Source organism: Ascaphus truei, chromosome 13 (assembly GCF_040206685.1).
Source record: "Ascaphus truei isolate aAscTru1 chromosome 13, aAscTru1.hap1, whole genome shotgun sequence".
Taxonomy (NCBI): Eukaryota; Metazoa; Chordata; class Amphibia; order Anura; family Ascaphidae; genus Ascaphus; species Ascaphus truei.
In genome coordinates, this window is record NC_134495.1 from 1,855,325 (window position 1) to 1,875,055 (window position 19,731).

Consider the following 19,731-nt stretch of genomic DNA (forward strand, 5'->3'; position numbering starts at 1 on the left):
CTACAAGTCGTTGGGGGTTACTCATTGAACTGCGATAGTGCCGATCAGGGCCATATCTCATGGGAACTCCCAGTTTCTGTGCCATAGTGCCGATCAGGGCCCTATCCCATGGGAACTCCCAGTTTCTGTGCCATAGTGCCGATAAGGGCCCTATCCCATGGGAACTCCCAGTTTATGTGCCATAGTGCCGATAAGGGCCCTATCCCATGGGAACTCCCAGTTTCTGTGCCATAGCGCCGATCAGGGCCCTATCCCATGGGAACTCCCAGTTCCTGTGCCATAGTGCCGATCAGGGCCCTATCCCATGGGAACTCCCAGTTTCTGTGCCATAGTGCCGATCAGGGCCCTATCCCATGGGAACTCCCAGTTTCTGTGCTATAGTGCCGATAAGGGCCCTATCTCATGGAAACTCACAGTTTCTGTGCCATAGTGCCGATCAGGGCCCTATCCCATGGGAACTCCCAGTTTCTGTGCCATAGCGCCGATAAGGGCCCTATCCCATGGGAACTCCCAGTTTCTGTGCTATAGTGCCGATAAGGGCCCTATCCCATGGGAACTCCCAGTTTCTGTGCCATTGTGCTGATAATGGCCTTATCCCATGGGAACTCCCAGTTTCTGTGCCATAGTGCCGATCAGGGCCCTATCCCATGGGAACTCCCAGTTTCTGTGCCATAGTGCCGATCAGGGCCCTATCCCATGGGAACTCCCAGTTTCTGTGCCATAGTGCCGATAAGTGCCCTATCTCATGGGAACTCCCAGTTTCTGTGCCATAGCGCCGATAAGTGCCCTATCTCATGGGAACTCCCAGATTCTGTGCCATAGTGCCGATAAGGGCCCTATCCCATGGGAACCCCCAGTTTCTGTGCCATAGTGCCGATAAGGGCCCTATCCCATGGGAACCCCCAGTTTCTGTGCCATAGTGCCGATAAGGGCCGTCCCATGGGAACTCACAGTTTCTGTGCCATAGTGTCGATAAGGCCCTATCTCATGGGAACTACCAGTTTCTGTGCCATAGCGCCGATAAGGGCCGTCTCATGGAAACTCCCAGTTTCTGTGCCATAGTGCCGATAAGGGCCTTCCCATGGGAACTCCCAGTTTCTGTGCCATAGCGCTGATAAGGGCCCTATCTCATGGGAACTCCCAGTTTCTGTGCCATAGCGCCGATCAGGGCCCTATCCCATGGGAACTCCCAGTTTCTGTGCCATAGTGCCGATAAGGGCCATCCCATGGGAACCCCCAGTTTCTGTGCCATAGCGCCGATAAGGGCCCTATCTCATGGGAACTCCCAGTTTCTGTGCCATAGCGCCGATAAGGGCCCTATCTCATGGGAACTCCCAGTTTCTGTGCCATAGTGCCGATCAGGGCCCTATCCCATGCGAACCCCCAGTTTCTGTGCCATAGTGCCGATCAGGGCCCTATCCCATGGGAACTCCCAGTTTCTGTGCCATAGCGCCGATAAGGGCCGTCTCATGGAAACTCCCAGTTTCTGTGCCATAGTGCCGATAAGGGCCCTATCTCATGGGAACTCCCAGTTTCTGTGCCATAGTGCCGATAAGGGCCCTATCCCATGGGAACTCCCAGTTTCTGTGCCATAGAGCCGATAAGGGCCCTATCCCATGGGAACTCCCAGTTTCTGTGCCATAGTGCCGATAAGGGCCGTCCCAAGGGAACTCCCAGTTTCTGTGCCATAGTGCCGATAAGGGCCCTATCCCATGGGAACTCCCAGTTTCTGTGCCATAGCGCCGATAAGGGCCCTATCTCATGGAAACTCCCAGTTTCTGTGCCATAGTGCCGATCAGGGCCCTATCCCATGGGAACTCCCAGTTTCTGTGCCATAGTGCCGATCAGGGCCCTATCCCATGGGAACTCCCAGTTTCTGTGCCATAGCGCCGATCAGGGCCCTATCCCATGGGAACTCCCAGTTTCTGTGCCATAGTGCCGATCAGGGCCCTATCCCATGGGAACTCCCTTTTTCTGTGCCATAGCGCCGATAAGGGCCCAATCTCATGGGAACTTCCAGTTTCTGTGCCATAGCGCCGATCAGGGCCGTCCCATGGGAACTCCCAGTTTCTGTGCCATAGTGCCGATAATGGCCTTATCCCATGGGAACTCCCAGTTTCTGTGCCATAGTGCCGATCAGGGCCCTATCCCATGGGAACTCCCAGTTTCTGTGCCATAGTGCCGATCAGGACCCTATCCCATGGGAACTCCCAGTTTCTGTGCCATAGCGCCGATAAGTGCCCTATCTCATGGGAACGCCCAGATTCTGTGCCATAGTGCCGATAAGGGCCCTATCTCATGGGAACTCCCTGTTTCTGTGCGATAGTGCCGATAAGGGCCTATCTCATGGGAACTCCCAGTTTCAGTGCCATAGTGCCGATAAGGGCCGTCCCATGGGAACTCCCAGTTTCTGTGCCATAGTGCCGATAAGGGCCTATCTTATGGGAACTCCCAGTTTCAGTGCCATAGTGCCGATAAGGGCCGTCATAGTGTCGATAAGGGCCTATCTCATGGGAACTCCCAGTTTCAGTGCCATAGCGCCGATAATGGCCCTATCTCATGGGAACTCCCAGTTTCAGTGCCATAGCGCCGATAATGGCCCTATCTCATGGGAACTCCCAGTTTCTGTGCCATAGCGCCGATAAGGCCCTATCTCATGGGAACTCCCAGTTTCTGTGCCATAGCGCCGATCAGGGCCCTATCTTATGGGAACTCTCAGTGTCTGTGCTATAGTGCCGATAAGGGCTGTCCCATGGGAACTCACAGTTTCTGTGCCATAGTGCCGATAAGGGCCATATCTCATGGAAACTCACAGTTTCTGTGCCATAGTGTCGATAAGTGCCCTATCTCATGGGAACCCCCAGTTTCTGTGCCATAGCGCCGATAAGGGCTCTATCTCATGGGAACTCCCTGTTTCGGTGCCATAGCGCCGATAAGGGCCATCCCATGGGAACTCCCAGTTTCTGTGCCATAGTGCCGATAAGGGCCATCCCATGGGAACTCTCAGTTTCTGTGCTATAGCGCCGATAATGGCCCTATCTCATGGGAACTCTCAGTTTCAGTGCCATAGTGCCGATATGGGCCCTATCTCATGGAAACTCACAGTTTCTGTGCCATTGTGCCGATAAGGGCCCTATTTCATGGAACCTCACAGTTTCTGTGCCATGGTGCCGATAAGGGCCCTATCTCATGGAACCTCACAGTTTCTGTGCCATAGTGCCGATAAGGGCCCTATCTCATGGAACCTCACAGTTTCTGTGCCATGGTGCCGATAAGGGCCCTATCTCATGGAAACTCCCAGTTTCTGTGCCATAGTGCCGATCAGGGCCCTATCCCATGGGAACTCCAAGTTTCTATGCCAAAGTGCCGATAAGGGCCCTATCTCATGGGAACTCCCAGTTTCTGTGCCATAGTGCCGATAAGGGCCCTATCTCATGGGAACCCCAAGTTTCTGTGCCATAGTGCCGATAAGGCCCCTATCGCAGTTTAATGCATAACCCCTTTTGTTTCTTACTGGTTTGGCCTGGGATGTTTTTGATGAAGTGTCAGTCCTGGTTTCCTCTGGTATCTCCTCTTCAGCAATAGTTTCCTTGGATTTTGTTTCCTGGAAAACACATCAGTTCACAACATTAGAAGGTCAATTAGGTGACCTCGTGGTGCAGGACATGGACACAGACATACAAAGGGTAATGGCTTGAGGGATTAATACTGTGATACAGTGCCAGTCACCTCTTGCACTCTACATCTCAGTGGAATAGCATTATTAAACTCCATTATTTTCAGATTGTGACATTGGTCATAAGGTGGAGCAGTGCAATGTTTTCAACTCAATAATGCATGTAGAGATGAGTGAGTCCGCATCGTCAGATCCGACACCCTGAACCTCTGCAATCTGAGACACATTCTGCGTAATGCTATTGGCTACGTTTTGCAGGCTCACTCATCTCTATTTTTTAGGGTTGCAGTTGTTCCTGATGACAAGAATCTCTGTCTGCCATAAACACCACAATAGGTTGAATTGAAAGGCTATTGCAGAAAATGTCTGTAGTTGGCATATCGGCATAGCACATTGTTCCATTAGATTATTCAAACTCTTCATCTAGGAAATGAAAGGCATGCAGTTAGAGCAGGTCACAAAGCCGATTTCTTAAAAGTCTATTCATTTAATCGTCCTCTTGTTTTACTTAGAAGTACCAAAGCCATAATTGAAGTTTATCTTCTAGACAGAGACCACCTCAGGCCCCGCAAATGTATCTTAATTTTCCTGCAGGTCACACTCTATCTTTAATCTGTCTAACAAGATGGGATGGTTCGGAGTCTGCATGACGTTATGCAATGTTGAACATGCTAAATTAATTAAGGAGAGGCAAAGAAAGGTGAGAATATACCTTCATCATTACGCTTGTGCACAAAAGGACGCCTTGTTCTAATAATTAGCATTCATGCAATTCAATACTTCTCGTCTGTTGGAGTATTAAATCAAGACAACGTCTACACAATATGAAGCATCCAGGGTTTCAATGTAAGATGAGACAAATGTTTTATTAGCTAATATATCCTTCTCAACCTATTACTCTGGCAGGTAAAAGAGAACAAATCGTTTGATTTGCTGCAAGGTGGTTATTGCTGGCCGCAAAACAGCTAATATGGTAAACACAGATAGCAGTTTATAAGATTTTAGGAGCAATGCAGACAATATGTGCAAACTTGCCAGACATGAAGGTTTTATTCCAAAGGTGAGGTAATTGCAGCAAAAAAGATTGGTAATTACATCACACTGCAAAGCTTGATAAACAGGGAAAGTGCATTAATCTGCCACCAGGTGGCAGTGCAACTCATTGTTATACAGTGCTGGTGTGATCTGGTGTTCTAATTGCAAGATATGAATGCATGCCATCAATATGCACCAGGCCTGCCGCCTCTCCGAGCTCCCATTAGCCATATGACTGAGCATAGATACCAGCAATAAATGCACCATTAACCCGGTGAAAAATAGATTTTAATCAAATTAATAGATCTAATCGGACCCGTAAAACACTTTACGTCAGGCGGGAGAGGCTAAGACCCGGCTGCCTTTGGACTATCAGAGACATTTTCGTTCCAAAATGCTGTTTATTATGAGACACACATTATGCTTTGGTAGGAAAGCAACTTTCATCTACAAGAGGCAGGAGATTATAAAGTCTTCCAACTCTCCATAGAATCTCTGCATGGAGGGAGATAAGGAAAATCCTTTCAAATAAATAAATATTGTCCTTTAATACAGCAGACCAATCCGGCTGCCGTTAACTCCTCTGGTTCTAGACAGACCCCCAAAAATTCAAGTTACCCTTCTGTACACGTAGCAAATGGAATATGAATACATTAAACCACAAAGGGCAGCTCTTCCAGCGAATGAAATGCTCGCATTACAAACACAGCTGCTGTTATTTATCCCTTCCCTGCCACAAACTGGTCTCTGGACACACAACATGCGTACAACACTTGTATAGAGGGGTACCCTCCAGGGGGAGGAAATCCGTGAGGTTTGGGGTGTCTTGGACCACAAAACGGCATTTTATTGGAAAAAGTACTGACCGTTATCATTAATACTCTATTTTAGTTTAGGAAATACTGGTAAAAAAAATATCAGTAAGATTGACTCCAAATCAGTGAGACGTACTGAAAATCAGTGAGACGTACTGAAAATCAGTGAGACGTACTGAAAATCAGCGAGACGTACTGAAAATCAGCGAGACGTACTGAAAATCAGCGAGACGTACTGAAAATCAGCGAGACGTACTGAAAATCAGCGAGACGTACTGAAAATCAGCGAGACGTACTGAAAATTAGACGTACTGAAAATCAGTGAGACGTACTAAAAATCAGTGAGACGTACTGAAAATCAGTGAGACGTACTGAAAATCAGTGAGACGTACTGAAAATCAGTAACTGTTCATACGTCTACTAGTAAACCACGACACAAAGTTGTTGCAGCCAGAGGGGAGTTGTGAGGCCGTCTGATAGCAAAGTGGTTAAGTGCGGTGCTATTTTGTCTATTGGTTGTTTCCCTGTTTAAAGCAGCAATCCGGGTACTGGATACCCCACACCAGCAAAAAGAGTCCTCCTCAAGTCCTTAAAGATAACTACACAAGTTATTACATGTGGCCTGATGATAATGCGGTCTAAATGCAGTCTAAATAGTTGTCTACTGTGATTTTCATCCTTCAATGTCTCAGATATCTGCCAAGTCTCTATGCTTCATCCCAATCTCCCTACTACCTACCTTCATTATCTTGTCTACTGTCTATTTGCCCCAAGCATCCCAGCCTCCTTAATTCTCTTTGTTTTTTCATTGCTTGAAACCTCCCCTTCCTTCCTTCAGCTCACACAATCAGTGTCACCCCATCCTTGCTGCCATGGTTGAGGAAGTGGGAACACAAAGCATGAAGAAGCACATGAGAAGAGTTAAGACTTTGCTTTCATCTGGTACCAGTGGAAGACAGCTTGCAAGGGAGGAGGGGACTGCCAGCTGCTCTGTTCTAAACTACAAATGACTGTCAGCCACCAGGATATTTCACAAACCAGACACTCAGTTTTCTGATGAGCCTTGATGATGGGTGACTAAACCTACCCCTCTTAATGCAGCAATCCAAGCTGGCGGTTTTGTATTTATTCTTTCCCTTTAACACACACTGATAAGTAATTAGCCATATTGCCGATCGACCCATTCTCCTGTGATCGATCAGTGAAGATTCGGCTCGGGGGTTCGCTAAATGGCCGCCAATGCAGCAGAAGAGGACCAAAGATGCAAAGTTCTGTGTGGAAGATCATGTAACCAGGCAGTCACTAGATACAATTGGTGCACTGCTAGAGAGAAGCAGGGATCAAAAAGGGGTGTGTAAAAGTCTGTTTCAGAAGAGGAAGGGGATATGACTTTGTAAATGGTTGCTAGTGAAACAAAAAAGGCTTGTTACATTATAATACATTAAAAATGTCATTCAAAGTGGTTTTAAAAAAATGCAACAAGTATTTTCTCATAGTACAGAACTGATTTATTAAAAAGAAAACACGTGTAGGATATTGCTTGGTCTGCAGCTGTAAAATTTATTTGGTTTTACCGCTTCATGGAAGGAAAGTGATTTTTCCTTACTTTAAACCAGTCTATTATCTGATCTTTCTAACACAGGCTCCCCAAGTTCAATTCTCAATAACGACCAACAGCAGAGGTTTTCATAATTTCTCCAACTAATTTAACAACCTATTAACCAATTGGCCTTGATGTAATGATTACTGCGACAGCTTGGTTAGAGTAGTGCAAGGAAAGGAAAAATCCTAATATTGTGTCTCTGACGCCTCTGCTGCGGCGCAGCCCTTATTGACCTGTGAGTCACCGCCTCGACCGGTAACAGCGCGTCCATTATGCATTGCTAGTGCGACACAAAGCAACGGGCGCTGTTACCAGCAGGTCAGTAAGCGCTGCGCCTCATAGCCTGGCGTTCATAGGGTATACCAGACACCTTGTGAGAGGGAGCACGAGGAATGGGGGAAGAGAGCCCTAGAACTAGTCTCATCCCTGCTCTCAATTCTGACAGTGTTGGGGGAGGGGGTGTCAGTGTCTCTCTGTGTGTCAGTGTCTTCGTGGGTCAGTGTCTCCGTGTGTCAGTGTCTCTCTGTGTGTCAGTGTCTCTCTGTGTGTCAGTGTCTCTCTGTGTGTCAGTGTCTCTCCGTGTGTCAGTGTCTCCATGTGTCAGTGTCTCTGTGTCTCTGTGTCTCTGTGTCTCCGTGTGTCAGGGTGTCTCCGTTTCCATGTCAGTGTGTCTTTGTGTGTCAGTATCTTCGTGGGTCAGTCTCCATGTGTCAGTGTCTCCGTGTGTCAGTGTCTCTCTGTGTGTCAGTGTCTCGCTGTGTGTCAGTGTCTCCGTGGGTCAGTGTCTCCGTGTGTCAGTGTGTCTCTGTGTGTCAGTGTCTCGCTGTGTGTCAGTGTCTCCGTGTGTCAGTGTCTCCGTGTGTCAGTGTCCCCCTGTGTGTCAGTGTCTTCGTGTGTCAGTGTATCTGTGTCAGTATATCTGTGTGCCAGTGTGTCTCTGTGTGTCAGTGTCTCCGTGTGTCAGTGTCTCCGTGTGTCAGTGTCTCCGTGTGTCAGTGTCTCCGTATGTCAGTGTCTCCATGTATTAGTGTCTCCATCTCCATGTCAGTGTGTCTCTGTGTGTCAGTGTCTCTCTGTGTGTCAGTGTCTCTCCATGTGTCAGTGTCTCTCTGTGTGTCAGTGTCTCCATGTGTCAGTGTCTCTGTGTCTCCGTCTCCATGTCAGTGTGTCTCTGTGTCAGTGTCTCTCCGTGTGTCAGTGTCTCTCCATGTGTCAGTGTCTCTCTGTGTGTCAGTGTCTCCATGTGTCAGTGTCTCTGTGTCTCCGTCTCCATGTCAGTGTGTCTCTGTGTCAGTGTCTCTCCGTGTGTCAGTGTCTCCGTGTGTCAGTGTATCTGTGTGTCAGTGTCTCCGTGTGTCAGTGTATCTGTGTGTCAATGTCTCTGTGTGTCAGTGTCTCTCCGTGTGTCAGTGTCTCTCCGTGTGTCAGTGTCTCTCTGTGTGTCAGTGTCTCTCTGTGTGTCAGTGTCTCTCCGTGTGTCAGTGTCTCTCTGTGTGTCAGTGTCTCTCTGTGTGTCAGTGTCTCGCTGTGTGTCAGTGTCTCCGTGTGTCAGTGTCTCCGTGTGTCAGTGTCCCCCTGTGTGTCAGTGTCTTCGTGTGTCAGTGTGTCAGTGTATCTGTGTGCCAGTGTGTCTCTGTGTGTCAGTGTCTCCGTGTGTCAGTGTCTCCGTGTGTCAGTGTCTCTCTGTGTGTCAGTGTCTCTCCGTGTGTCAGTGTCTCTCCGTGTGTCAGTGTCTCCGTATGTCAGTGTCTCCATGTATTAGTGTCTCCATCTCCATGTCAGTGTGTCTCTGTGTGTCAGTGTGTCTCTGTGTGTCAGTGTCTCTCCGTGTGTCAGTGTCTCTCTGTGTGTCAGTGTCGCCCTGTGTGTCAGTGTCTCGCTGTGTGTCAGTGTCTCCGTGTGTCAGTGTCTCTCCGTGTGTCAGTGTCTCGCTGTGTGTCAGTGTCTCCGTGTGTCAGTGTCTCTCCGTGTGTCAGTGTCTCTCCGTGTGTCAGTGTCTCGCTGTGTGTCAGTGTCTCCGTGTGTCAGTGTCTCCGTGTGTCAGTGTCTCCGTGTGTCAGTGTCTCCGTGTGTCAGTGTCTCTCTGTGTGTCAGTGTCTCTCTGTGTGTCAGTGTCTCTCCGTGTGTCAGTGTCTCCCTGTGTGTCAGTGTCTCTGTGTATCAGTGTCTGTATCTCCATGTCAGTGTCTCTCTGTGTGTCAGTGTCTCTCTGTGTGTCAGTGTCTCGCTGTGTGTCAGTGTCTCTCTGTGTGTCAGTGTCTCTCCATGTGTCAGTGTCTCTGTGTGTCAGTGTCTCTGTGTATCAGTGTCTGTATCTCCATGTCAGTGTGTTTCTGTGTGTCAATGTCTCTGTGTGTCAGTGTCTCTCCGTGTGTCAGTGTCTCTCTGTGTGTCAGTGTCTCCATGTGTCAGTGTCTCTGTGTCTCCGTGTGTCAGTGTCTCCGTCTCCATGTCAGTGTGTCTCTGTGTGTCAGTGTCTCTCTGTGTGTCAGTGTCTCTCCGTGTGTCAGTGTCTCTCCGTGTGTCAGTGTCTCCATGTGTCAGTGTCTCTCTGTGTGTCAGTGTCTCTCCGTGTGTCAGTGTCTCTCTGTGTGTCAGTGTCTCTGTGTCTCCGTCTCCATGTCAGTGTGTCTCCATGTCAGTGTGTCTCTGTGTCAGTGTCTCTCCATGTGTCAGTGTCTCTGTGTATCAGTGTCTGTATCTCCATGTCAGTGTGTTTCTGTGTGTCAGTGTCTCTCTGTGTGTCAGTGTCTCTCCGTGTGTCAGTGTCTCTCCGTGTGTCAGTGTCTCCATGTGTCAGTGTCTCTCTGTGTGTCAGTGTCTCTCCGTGTGTCAGTGTCTCTCTGTGTGTCAGTGTCTCTGTGTCTCCGTCTCCATGTCAGTGTGTCTCCATGTCAGTGTGTCTCTGTGTCAGTGTCTCTCCATGTGTCAGTGTCTCTGTGTATCAGTGTCTGTATCTCCATGTCAGTGTGTTTCTGTGTGTCAGTGTCTCTCTGTGTGTCAGTGTCTCTCCGTGTGTCAGTGTCTCTCCGTGTGTCAGTGTCTCCATGTGTCAGTGTCTCTCTGTGTGTCAGTGTCTCTCCGTGTGTCAGTGTCTCTCCGTGTGTCAGTGTCTCCATGTGTCAGTGTCTCTCTGTGTGTCAGTGTCTCTCCGTGTGTCAGTGTCTCTCTGTGTGTCAGTGTCTCTGTGTCTCCGTCTCCATGTCAGTGTGTCTCCATGTCAGTGTGTCTCTGTGTCAGTGTCTCTCCATGTGTCAGTGTCTCTGTGTATCAGTGTCTGTATCTCCATGTCAGTGTGTTTCTGTGTGTCAGTGTGTCTCTGTGTGTCAGTGTCTCTCTGTGTGTCAGTGTCTCTCTGTGTGTCAGTGTCTCTCCGTGTGTCAGTGTCTCTCTGTGTGTCAGTGTCTCTCTGTGTGTCAGTGTCTCTCCGTGTATCAGTGTCTGTATCTCCATGTCAGTGTGTTTCTGTGTGTCAATGTCTCTGTGTGTCAGTGTCTCTCTGTGTGTCAGTGTCTCTCCGTGTGTCAGTGTCTCTCTGTGTGTCAGTGTCTCCATGTGTCAGTGTCTCTGTGTCTCCGTGTATCAGTGTCTCCGTCTCCATGTCAGTGTGTCTCTGTGTGTCAGTGTCTCTCCGTGTGTCAGTGTCTCCGTGTGTCAGTGTCTCTGTGTCTCCGTCTCCATGTCAGTGTGTCTCTGTGTCAGTGTCTCTCCATGTGTCAGTGTCTCCGTGTGTCAGTGTCTCTGTGTATCAGTGTCTGTATCTCCATGTCAGTGTGTTTCTGTGTGTCAATGTCTCTGTGTGTCAGTGTCTCTCCGTGTGTCAGTGTCTCTCTGTGTGTCAGTGTCTCTCTGTGTGTCAGTGTCTCTCTGTGTGTCAGTGTCTCTCTGTGTGTCAGTGTCTCTCTGTGTGTCAGTGTCTGTATCTCCATGTCAGTGTGTTTCTGTGTGTCAATGTCTCTGTGTGTCAGTGTCTCTCCGTGTGTCAGTGTCTCTCTGTGTGTCAGTGTCTCTCTGTGTGTCAGTGTCTCTCTGTGTGTCAGTGTCTCTCCGTGTGTCAGTGTCTCCGTCTCCATGTCAGTGTGTCTCTGTGTGTCAGTGTCTCTCCGTGTGTCAGTGTCTCCGTGTGTCAGTGTATCTGTGTGTCAGTGTCTCTCCGTGTGTCAGTGTGTCTCCGTGTCTCTGATTGTAAACGGTTCGATATGGAGGGAGATAGTTCATCAAGAGTCTTGGTCTTCCATGTCGTGTTTGACTAATGATGACACCATAATTTATTGAAGGAGATTAAGGGGAAATCAACAACAAATACAGGTAAACCCCATTATAACGTGCCTCGCTATACCGCGATTCGGTTATAACGCGGTTTTCCCGTGGCTCCCGTTTAAAAAAAAATTTTTTTTTAAATTTTTAAAAAAAAAATTTTTTTTTTGCACACTGCACACACTGCACACACTGCACACACTCACTGCACACACACTGCTCATTGCTCACACTGCACACACACACTGCTCATTGCTCACACTGCACACACTGCTCACACTGACACACACTGCTCACACTGACACACACTGCACACTGCACACACACACACACACAGGTTGTAAACATAGTGGAGCCTGAACTACAAGTACCGAGAGACCCCGCGGGGAAAGGACCATAATACGCCGGTCTGTTGCTGGCCCCAGTTTATTTGTCCCTAATTGGAGCCTGCAATTACTTACAACCCCAGGATCCGACTCCACACAGAGGGGTTGACCAGGTAGGGGACCAGCGACCTGCAGCACAGGGAAAGGAGATGGTAAGGGTACACACTGACACACACTTACGCACACTCACACACACTTATACACACTCACACACACTCACAGACACTTACACACACTCACAGACACTTACACACACTCACACACTCTCACACACTTACACACACCAGCACCCGCTCCCCCCCCCTCCTCCTGCGCAGGCAGCGGGGACAACGGTGGGGAGAAGGTGAAGCCGGGACCGGAGGGGCATCCCCCCTCCCATCTCCTGTCACGCGGTGACGGGGAAGCCTGGACCGGAGGGGCATCCCCCCTCCCATCTCCTGTCCCGCGGTGACAGGGGGAAGCCGGGACCGGAGGGGCATCCCCCCTCCCATCTCCTGTCCCGCGGTGACGGGGAAGCCGGGAACGGAGGGGCATCCCCCCTCCCATCTCCTGTCCCGCGGTGACAGGGGGAAGCCGGGACCGGAGGGGCATCCCCCCTCCCATCTCCTGTTACGCGGTGACGGGGAAGCCGGGACCAGAGGGGCATCCCCAATCCCATCTCCTGTCCCGCGGTGACAGGTTGAAGCCGGGACCGGAGGGGCATCCCCCCTCCCATCTCCTGTCCCGCGGCCTGTCCCGCGGCGACAGGTTGAAGCCGGGACCTGAGGGGCATCCCCCCTCCCATCTCCTGTCCCGCGGGCTTTCACGCGGTGACAGGGGGAAGCGGGGACCGGAGGGACATCCCCGCTCCCATCTCCTGCCCAGCGGGCTGTCACGCGGTGACAGAGGGAAGCGGGGACCGGAGGGACATCCCCGCTCCCATCTCCTTCACCGCGGGCTGTCACGCGGTGACAGGGGGAAGCGGGGACCGGAGGGACATCCCCGCTCCATCTCCTGCCCCACGGGCTGTCACGCGGTGACAGGGGGAAGCGGGGACCAGAGGGACATCCCCACTCCCATCTCCTTAACCGCGGGGTGAATATGCGCTAAAGCGGCGGCCATTTATTTTTTCCCGCGACCCCGTTACTAACGCGGTGGTCTCGGGGTGGACCCCGAGGACCGCGTTATAACGGGGTTTACCTGTACCATATACCACGCAAATTAAGCTGACCCAGAGCAAATTAAAACTGACTTCGTTTATGAGGCAAATAAGTGAAACTTTTACTTTGAATCTTTTGGGAAAACCAATTGCCAAATTGAAAAAAAATCTTATGCCCACTATCTGGGATTGCTATTAGGTATCTGTTCACCTGAAAACCCTTATAACGTAAAAGCTGCGGGAGGCGGGGGGGAGAGAATCTACAGCCTTAAACTAGCCCGGTTACATGCTGCGGTTAACCTGGCTAGTTTAAGGCAAGTTTAAGGCATTTCTGCATTGACTAACGACCCATAGGATTAACACAGCAGGGGTCCCTGGCAGTCCCATTCAGTTTGAATGGGACTGCCAGGGACCCCCGCTGTTAATCTGATGGGCCACTAATCAATGCAGAAATGCTGGGTCTAGTTTACGGCAAATTTAAGGCATGTACCCAGCATGTACCTGGGTCTTTTTGGTGATTGCCACTGGTTTGTGTTAGAATAGCCGTGGGCACTACAGTATTTATCAAAGTCCCCCCCCCCCCCCATGTCTGCAATACTGGGGCAAAACTGATGCAATGGAATTGCATAATATTTATCAAATAAATCAGATTATTTTCAGGGTATTTCTCTTCTTTGATGAACCTCGTGCAGTTTTTCACACGTTTTGCAGCTGGGAGACTGCTAGCTAGACCGCTTCGTACCTGCACCTGTATTTCTGTCACCCTACTTACCGTACAGATAAAGAGCCAATCACTATAGGTAACAATTTAAAAATGCCCAACAGTGTTATAGGAACAGGCTTACTGTGTGTGTAAATATATCTACCTATATCTTCAGCCCTTGCCGCTACACTGCCGGGTGAGGGTCTCCCCAATGATTTGCCAGGCACTGCAGTTGCCATCCTCTCTGTTCCACGTTGTTCAAACAACCTATTTTCAGCCTCCATCTTTCTTTAGTTCGTCGTCTCGGTCTTTCTATAGCTCGTGGACTCCAGACGAGTGCCATCTTTGTACAACGATGGTTATTTCTTCTTGCGATATGTCCGGCCCACCGCCATTTTAATTTCTTCCCCCTTGTGATGATGTCCCAGACTTGTTTGCTTCCGAACTCATTTATTCTTTCCCCTGCATCTCCCGGTGATACCCAGCATGCATCTCCCGGTGATACCCAGCATGCATCTCCCGGTGATACCCAGCATGCATCTCCCGGTGATACCCAGCATGCATCTCCCGGTGATACCCAGCATGCATCTGCCGGTGATAACCAGCATGCATCCCCTGGTGATACCCAGCATGCATCCCCTGGTGATACCCAGCATGCATCTCCCGGTGATACCCAGCATGCATCTCCCGTTGATACCCAGCATGCATCTGCCGGTGATACCCAGCATGCATCTCCCGGTGATACCCAGCATGCATCCCCTGGTGATACCCAGTATGCATCTCCCGGTGATACCCAGCATGCATCCCCTGGTGATACCCAGCATGCATCTCCCGGTGATACCCAGCATGCATCTGCCGGTGATACCCAGCATGCATCCCCTGGTGATACCCAGCATGCATCTCCCGGTGATACCCAGCATGCATCCCCTGGTGATACCCAGCATGCATCTCCCGGTGATACCCAGCATGCATCTCCCGGTGATACCCAGCATGCATCCCCTGGTGATACCCAGCATGCATCTCCCGGTGATACCCAGCATGCATCTCCCGGTGATACCCAGCATGCATCTGCCGGTGATACCCAGCATGCATCTGCCGGTGATACCCAGCATGCATCTCCTGGTGATACCCGGTATGCATCCCCTGGTGATACCCAGCATGCATCTCCCGGTGATACCCGGTATGCATCTCCCGGTGATACCCAGCATGCATCCCCTGGTGATACCCAGCATGCATCTCCCGGTGATACCCAGCATGCATCCCCTGGTGATACCCAGTATGCATCTCCCGGTGATACCCAGCATGCATCCCCTGGTGATACCCAGCATGCATCTCCCGGTGATACCCAGCATGCATCTGCCGGTGATACCCAGCATGCATCCCCTGGTGATACCCAGCATGCATCTCCCGGTGATACCCAGCATGCATCCCCTGGTGATACCCAGCATGCATCTCCCGGTGATACCCAGCATGCATCCCCTGGTGATACCCAGCATGCATCTCCCGGTGATACCCAGCATGCATCCCCTGGTGATACCCAGCATGCATCTCCCGGTGATACCCAGCATGCATCTCCCGGTGATACCCAGCATGCATCTGCCGGTGATACCCAGCATGCATCTGCCGGTGATACTCAGCATGCATCTCCCGGTGATACCCGGTATGCATCCCCTGGTGATACCCAGCATGCATCCCCTGGTGATACCCAGCATGCATCTCCCGGTGATACCCAGCATGCATCTCCCGGTGATACCCAGCATGCATCTCCCGGTGATACCCAGCATGCATCCCCTGGTGATACCCAGCATGCATCCCCTGGTGATACCCAGCATGCATCTCCCGGTGATACCCGGTATGCATCTCCCGGTGATACCCAGCATGCATCCCCTGGTGATACCCAGCATGCATCTCCCGGTGATACCCAGCATGCATCCCCTGGTGATACCCAGTATGCATCTCCCGGTGATACCCAGCATGCATCCCCTGGTGATACCCAGCATGCATCTCCCGGTGATACCCAGCATGCATCCCCTGGTGATACCCAGCATGCATCTCCCGGTGATACCCAGCATGCATCCCCTGGTGATACCCAGCATGCATCTCCTGGTGATACCCAGCATGCATCCCCTGGTGATACCCAGTATGCATCTCCCGGTGATACCCAGCATGCATCCCCTGGTGATACCCAGTATGCATCTCCCGGTGATACCCAGCATGCATCTCCCGGTGATACCCAGCATGCATCCCCTGGTGATACCCAGCATGCATCTGCCGGTGATACCCAGCATGCATCTCCCGGTGATACCCAGCATGCATCCCCTGGTGATACCCAGCATGCATCTCCCGGTGATACCCAGTATGCATCCCCTGGTGATACCCAGCATGCATCCCCTGGTGATACCCAGCATGCATCTCCCGGTGATACCCAGCATGCATCTCCCGGTGATACCCAGCATGCATCTGCCGGTGATACCCAGCATGCATCTGCCGGTGATACCCAGCATGCATCCCCTGGTGATACCCAGCATGCATCCCCTGGTGATACCCAGCATGCATCCCCTGGTGATACCCAGCATGCATCCCCTGGTGATACAAAGCATGCATCTCCCGGTGATACCCAGCATGCATCCGCTGGTGATACCCAGCATGCATCTCCCGGTGATACCCAGCATGCATCTCCCGGTGATACCCAGCATGCATCTCCCGGTGATACCCAGCATGCATCCCCTGGTGATACCCAGCATGCATCTCCCGGTGATACCCAGCATGCATCCCCTGGTGATACCCAGCATGCATCTCCCGGTGATACCCAGCATGCATCTCCCGGTGATACCCAGCATGCATCTCCTGGTGATACCCAGCATGCATCTCCCGGTGATACCCAGCATGCATCTCCCCATACTTCTGGGAGTTGTTTGAAGCGTCTGAATTATCTGCACATTTAGGGTCCAAGTTTCCCAACCATGCCTGAGAATATAAATAAATGAAGTGGATTTCATCTCCAATTGTTTTAACAGAGGAGTCTGCCCTGACCAATGATAAATGGCAGCCATCCGTGGCACCCCATGATGGTAATGATAGGTCTAGCAGTAATAGCCGCAGCATTATTTCAGCCCTGCAGCCTGAAATGCTTGTTCTGGTTTTGATTTCTGAGTCCTGTTTCTATAGATCTCACACTTCAGAGTCCTGTGTTATTACGCTGTCGGATCTGCAGGGAGCATTTCTTCAGATATTGGCACCTGAAATCATTACCGACCTGCTAAGAGCACAATAAGTGTGGTCCCGGTATAAGGACTTCCCACTGCTATGTACAGTTACAGACTGCAGATGTATACAATACAGAGATGTCAGCTGCTGGTCTCTGTGTTTTTCGTATGTTGGGAAAACACTTCTTACAGTCTCCATCTTTACGAGTGCAATACTGTTCAAAACACAATTATCTAGCGCCTAATAGAAAGAAATAAAGAGACCATTTAGATGCAGCCGTTCCTCTAATAGGATATAGGGAAGCACAGGAAACATATCCTGCCCAGCTCTCTGCAGAAACTCTAACAGGTGTAATTTGAGGTTGTAGTTGGATGTTATGGTAGATGTTCGTATGATGAAGCAGTGCAGATCCATCGCAGCTTGTGATACCTTTTAATGAACCAACAAGAGGGTTCTTTAGAAATGCACTTGTTGTATGAAAAGCGTTCAACACCTCACCAGACTGCTTTTTCCGTGCACTTCCCTTGATTTGATAGTTAGCTGCTCTATTACTACTATGATAAGAAATAGTTATTTTATTCTGCTAACAAAAAAAGCACATTACTAACAGTGGCTGAAGTGTCTTAAAAAGTCGTTGTATTGTGTCGGATTTTAAGACATGTTTTACCTCTTAAAGCAGCAAAACCTGAAAATCCTATATGGTTAGAAAATAAATAAATAATCAGTTCTATAGTATTAGATTATAGTCTGCATTTTTTTAATCTCCTAATGCCATTTGTAATGATTTTTTGAATGTACTGCTCATCCTTTGGTTGCCACAGCAACCATTTAGAAAGACATATCCACTTCCTCTTTTGAAACAGGCTCTGACACACACACACACACACACACACACACACACACACACACACACACACACACACACACACCTTATTGAGCTATGCCCCCTGGCAACAAAGTATCACAAACAGGTCTGTTGCTGTGTTCCAAACATCAGACTGTCTATTACACTGAAAGCTGTAATAATAATAATGTATTACACTTAGTAATATAACGTTACACATCAGCTGCAGCATTTCACAGCCTGCAGCACAAAGTTAGAAGGCGGCCATTTCGTTAGGCACACAATCAGGATTTTTACAGATTTGTAACAGGAGCACCAAACGATCGCCAGTTTAGGTAAGAATGTAGCATTATACATCGCCACTCGCTTTATATATACAAAGAAGAAAAGGGGGAATGTATTATTGCTGCTTTAACCTTTGGGGGGAAAGGGATTTCTAGCCCGGATTCACTAAACGGAAGTTAGCGTCACGTTAATAGTAATGCTTTAGTTACTAAGGACAATAATATTGTCCCCTATTCACTAAACTCCACTAAGGTTAACGAGGGGAAGCAACATTACACTAGTTAAGTCTGAGCCAAGCCTGGCATTACTCCCATGCACACCCCAAAATAGGGCGTCGGCAGTGTCTGTAATGCCAGAGTTAGCCATCATGTAAACCAACCTCCCATCATTTCCAACATTGTCCCCTCTCCTCTTTCTCGTCACTACAACAAAATCCGTTTCTGAATAGGAGTACCGCCAAGATTTACATAACAGCCAGTCGTGCAAGTTACCGCAAGTTAATGCCGCATTACCCTGATATTAAGACTATGCTAATGAGATCAAATACGGCGGTTATATTTGCCCATAATTAACTGTGTGAATACATTAACCCCGGGAATATAATGTGTGTTTCTGCTAACGGCAATGTCGCGTATACTCCCTAATATAACAGACTTTAGTAAATACCCCCATCCTCTTATTTTAGAAAAGTTTCAACAATATTGTCTAAAAATTAAAAAAAAGATGGACCTTTCTTAAAAGCAAACATTTCTTTAATTGGAACTATAATTTTGCAGTAAATCAGGCCGGTCAAACTCAGAACAGCTTGGGGAATAATTCTTAATTCTGACTTCAAGACTCGGGCGCACCAGGAAAAAATAAAACGTTCATTATTTATAACCCACACGTATTTTTTTCTTAAACCTTCTTTATTAAAAATATATATCTCCACAGCACCTCCCTCTTTCTCTCCCTCCCCTCCCCCCCCCCCCCCATTTCTCTCTCTCCCTCCCTCCCCCTGTAAAGAAGTCTCTAGAGAAGAGGAAACAGAATCCCGGTAAGTGGCCCTGAGAGAGAAGGGAGGGAGACTGTCTCCCCTCTCTTTCACCCTCTCTCCCACACCCTCACTCTCTCACAATACACAATACCCCTCTCCCCAATACACACACACACACACTAGACCTCTCCCCCACAATACACACTTTTTTTTACATTGGGGGGAGCCTCCGGTGCTGTGCAGTCGCAGAAGTTGCACCCTACTTCCATCACACGCGGTGGGGGGGGGAAGAAACCTAGACCAGCAGCAGGGGGATAGAAGGCCCGGTAACCAGACGCAACTTCTTGCGCAGCCCGAGCCTCCGCTGCCGCAGGGTTGGGACAGTTGTCCGTGCTCTCCCCCCTGGTTTCAGCGCAGCGTCTGTCTGATGAGCAGGCGCAGGACGCATGGCGACACCTTGCAGGCCGCATGTTTGACAGCCCTTATATAGAGGTACTCTAGGTTTGCAAATAGAAAACTAGTGCTTCTCCATGCCCACTAATTACTCAGACTTTGATCATAGTGTAGCCAAGTGCCCCTGGCATATAGCCTTCTACTGGCCTCAACACTAGAATTCCTGATAGGAACAGGCAGTGGTGGGGTTAAACTCTGCGCAGGGCCTAGCCTGCAGTTGCAGCCTGGATAGGTACTGTCTTACTTATCCAGGGGCTGGCCTAAATCGTCAGTTAGAGTGTCATACCTGGGAGGGTAATGACTGGGTCACATGTATATGGTGTGATGCCTGTCAGTACCTAGACCTGTCCTGT

At 49.6% G+C, this 19,731-nt stretch overlaps 1 protein-coding gene across 2 annotated transcripts in view; it reads right to left on the reverse strand.

The window, feature by feature from the left end:
* Positions 1 to 19,731, reverse strand: part of CCDC60 (coiled-coil domain containing 60) — a 145,787-nt gene that overhangs the window by 72,651 nt on the left and 53,405 nt on the right. For both annotated transcript variants that reach the window (XR_012787694.1, XM_075568067.1), the window contains exon 2: positions 3,515 to 3,604. Coding sequence is in view for 1 of the 2 variants with exons in the window: in XM_075568067.1 (XP_075424182.1) it covers positions 3,515 to 3,604 (90 nt within the window). In the remaining variant the exon portion in view is untranslated. The remainder of the gene's footprint in view (positions 1 to 3,514; positions 3,605 to 19,731) is intronic.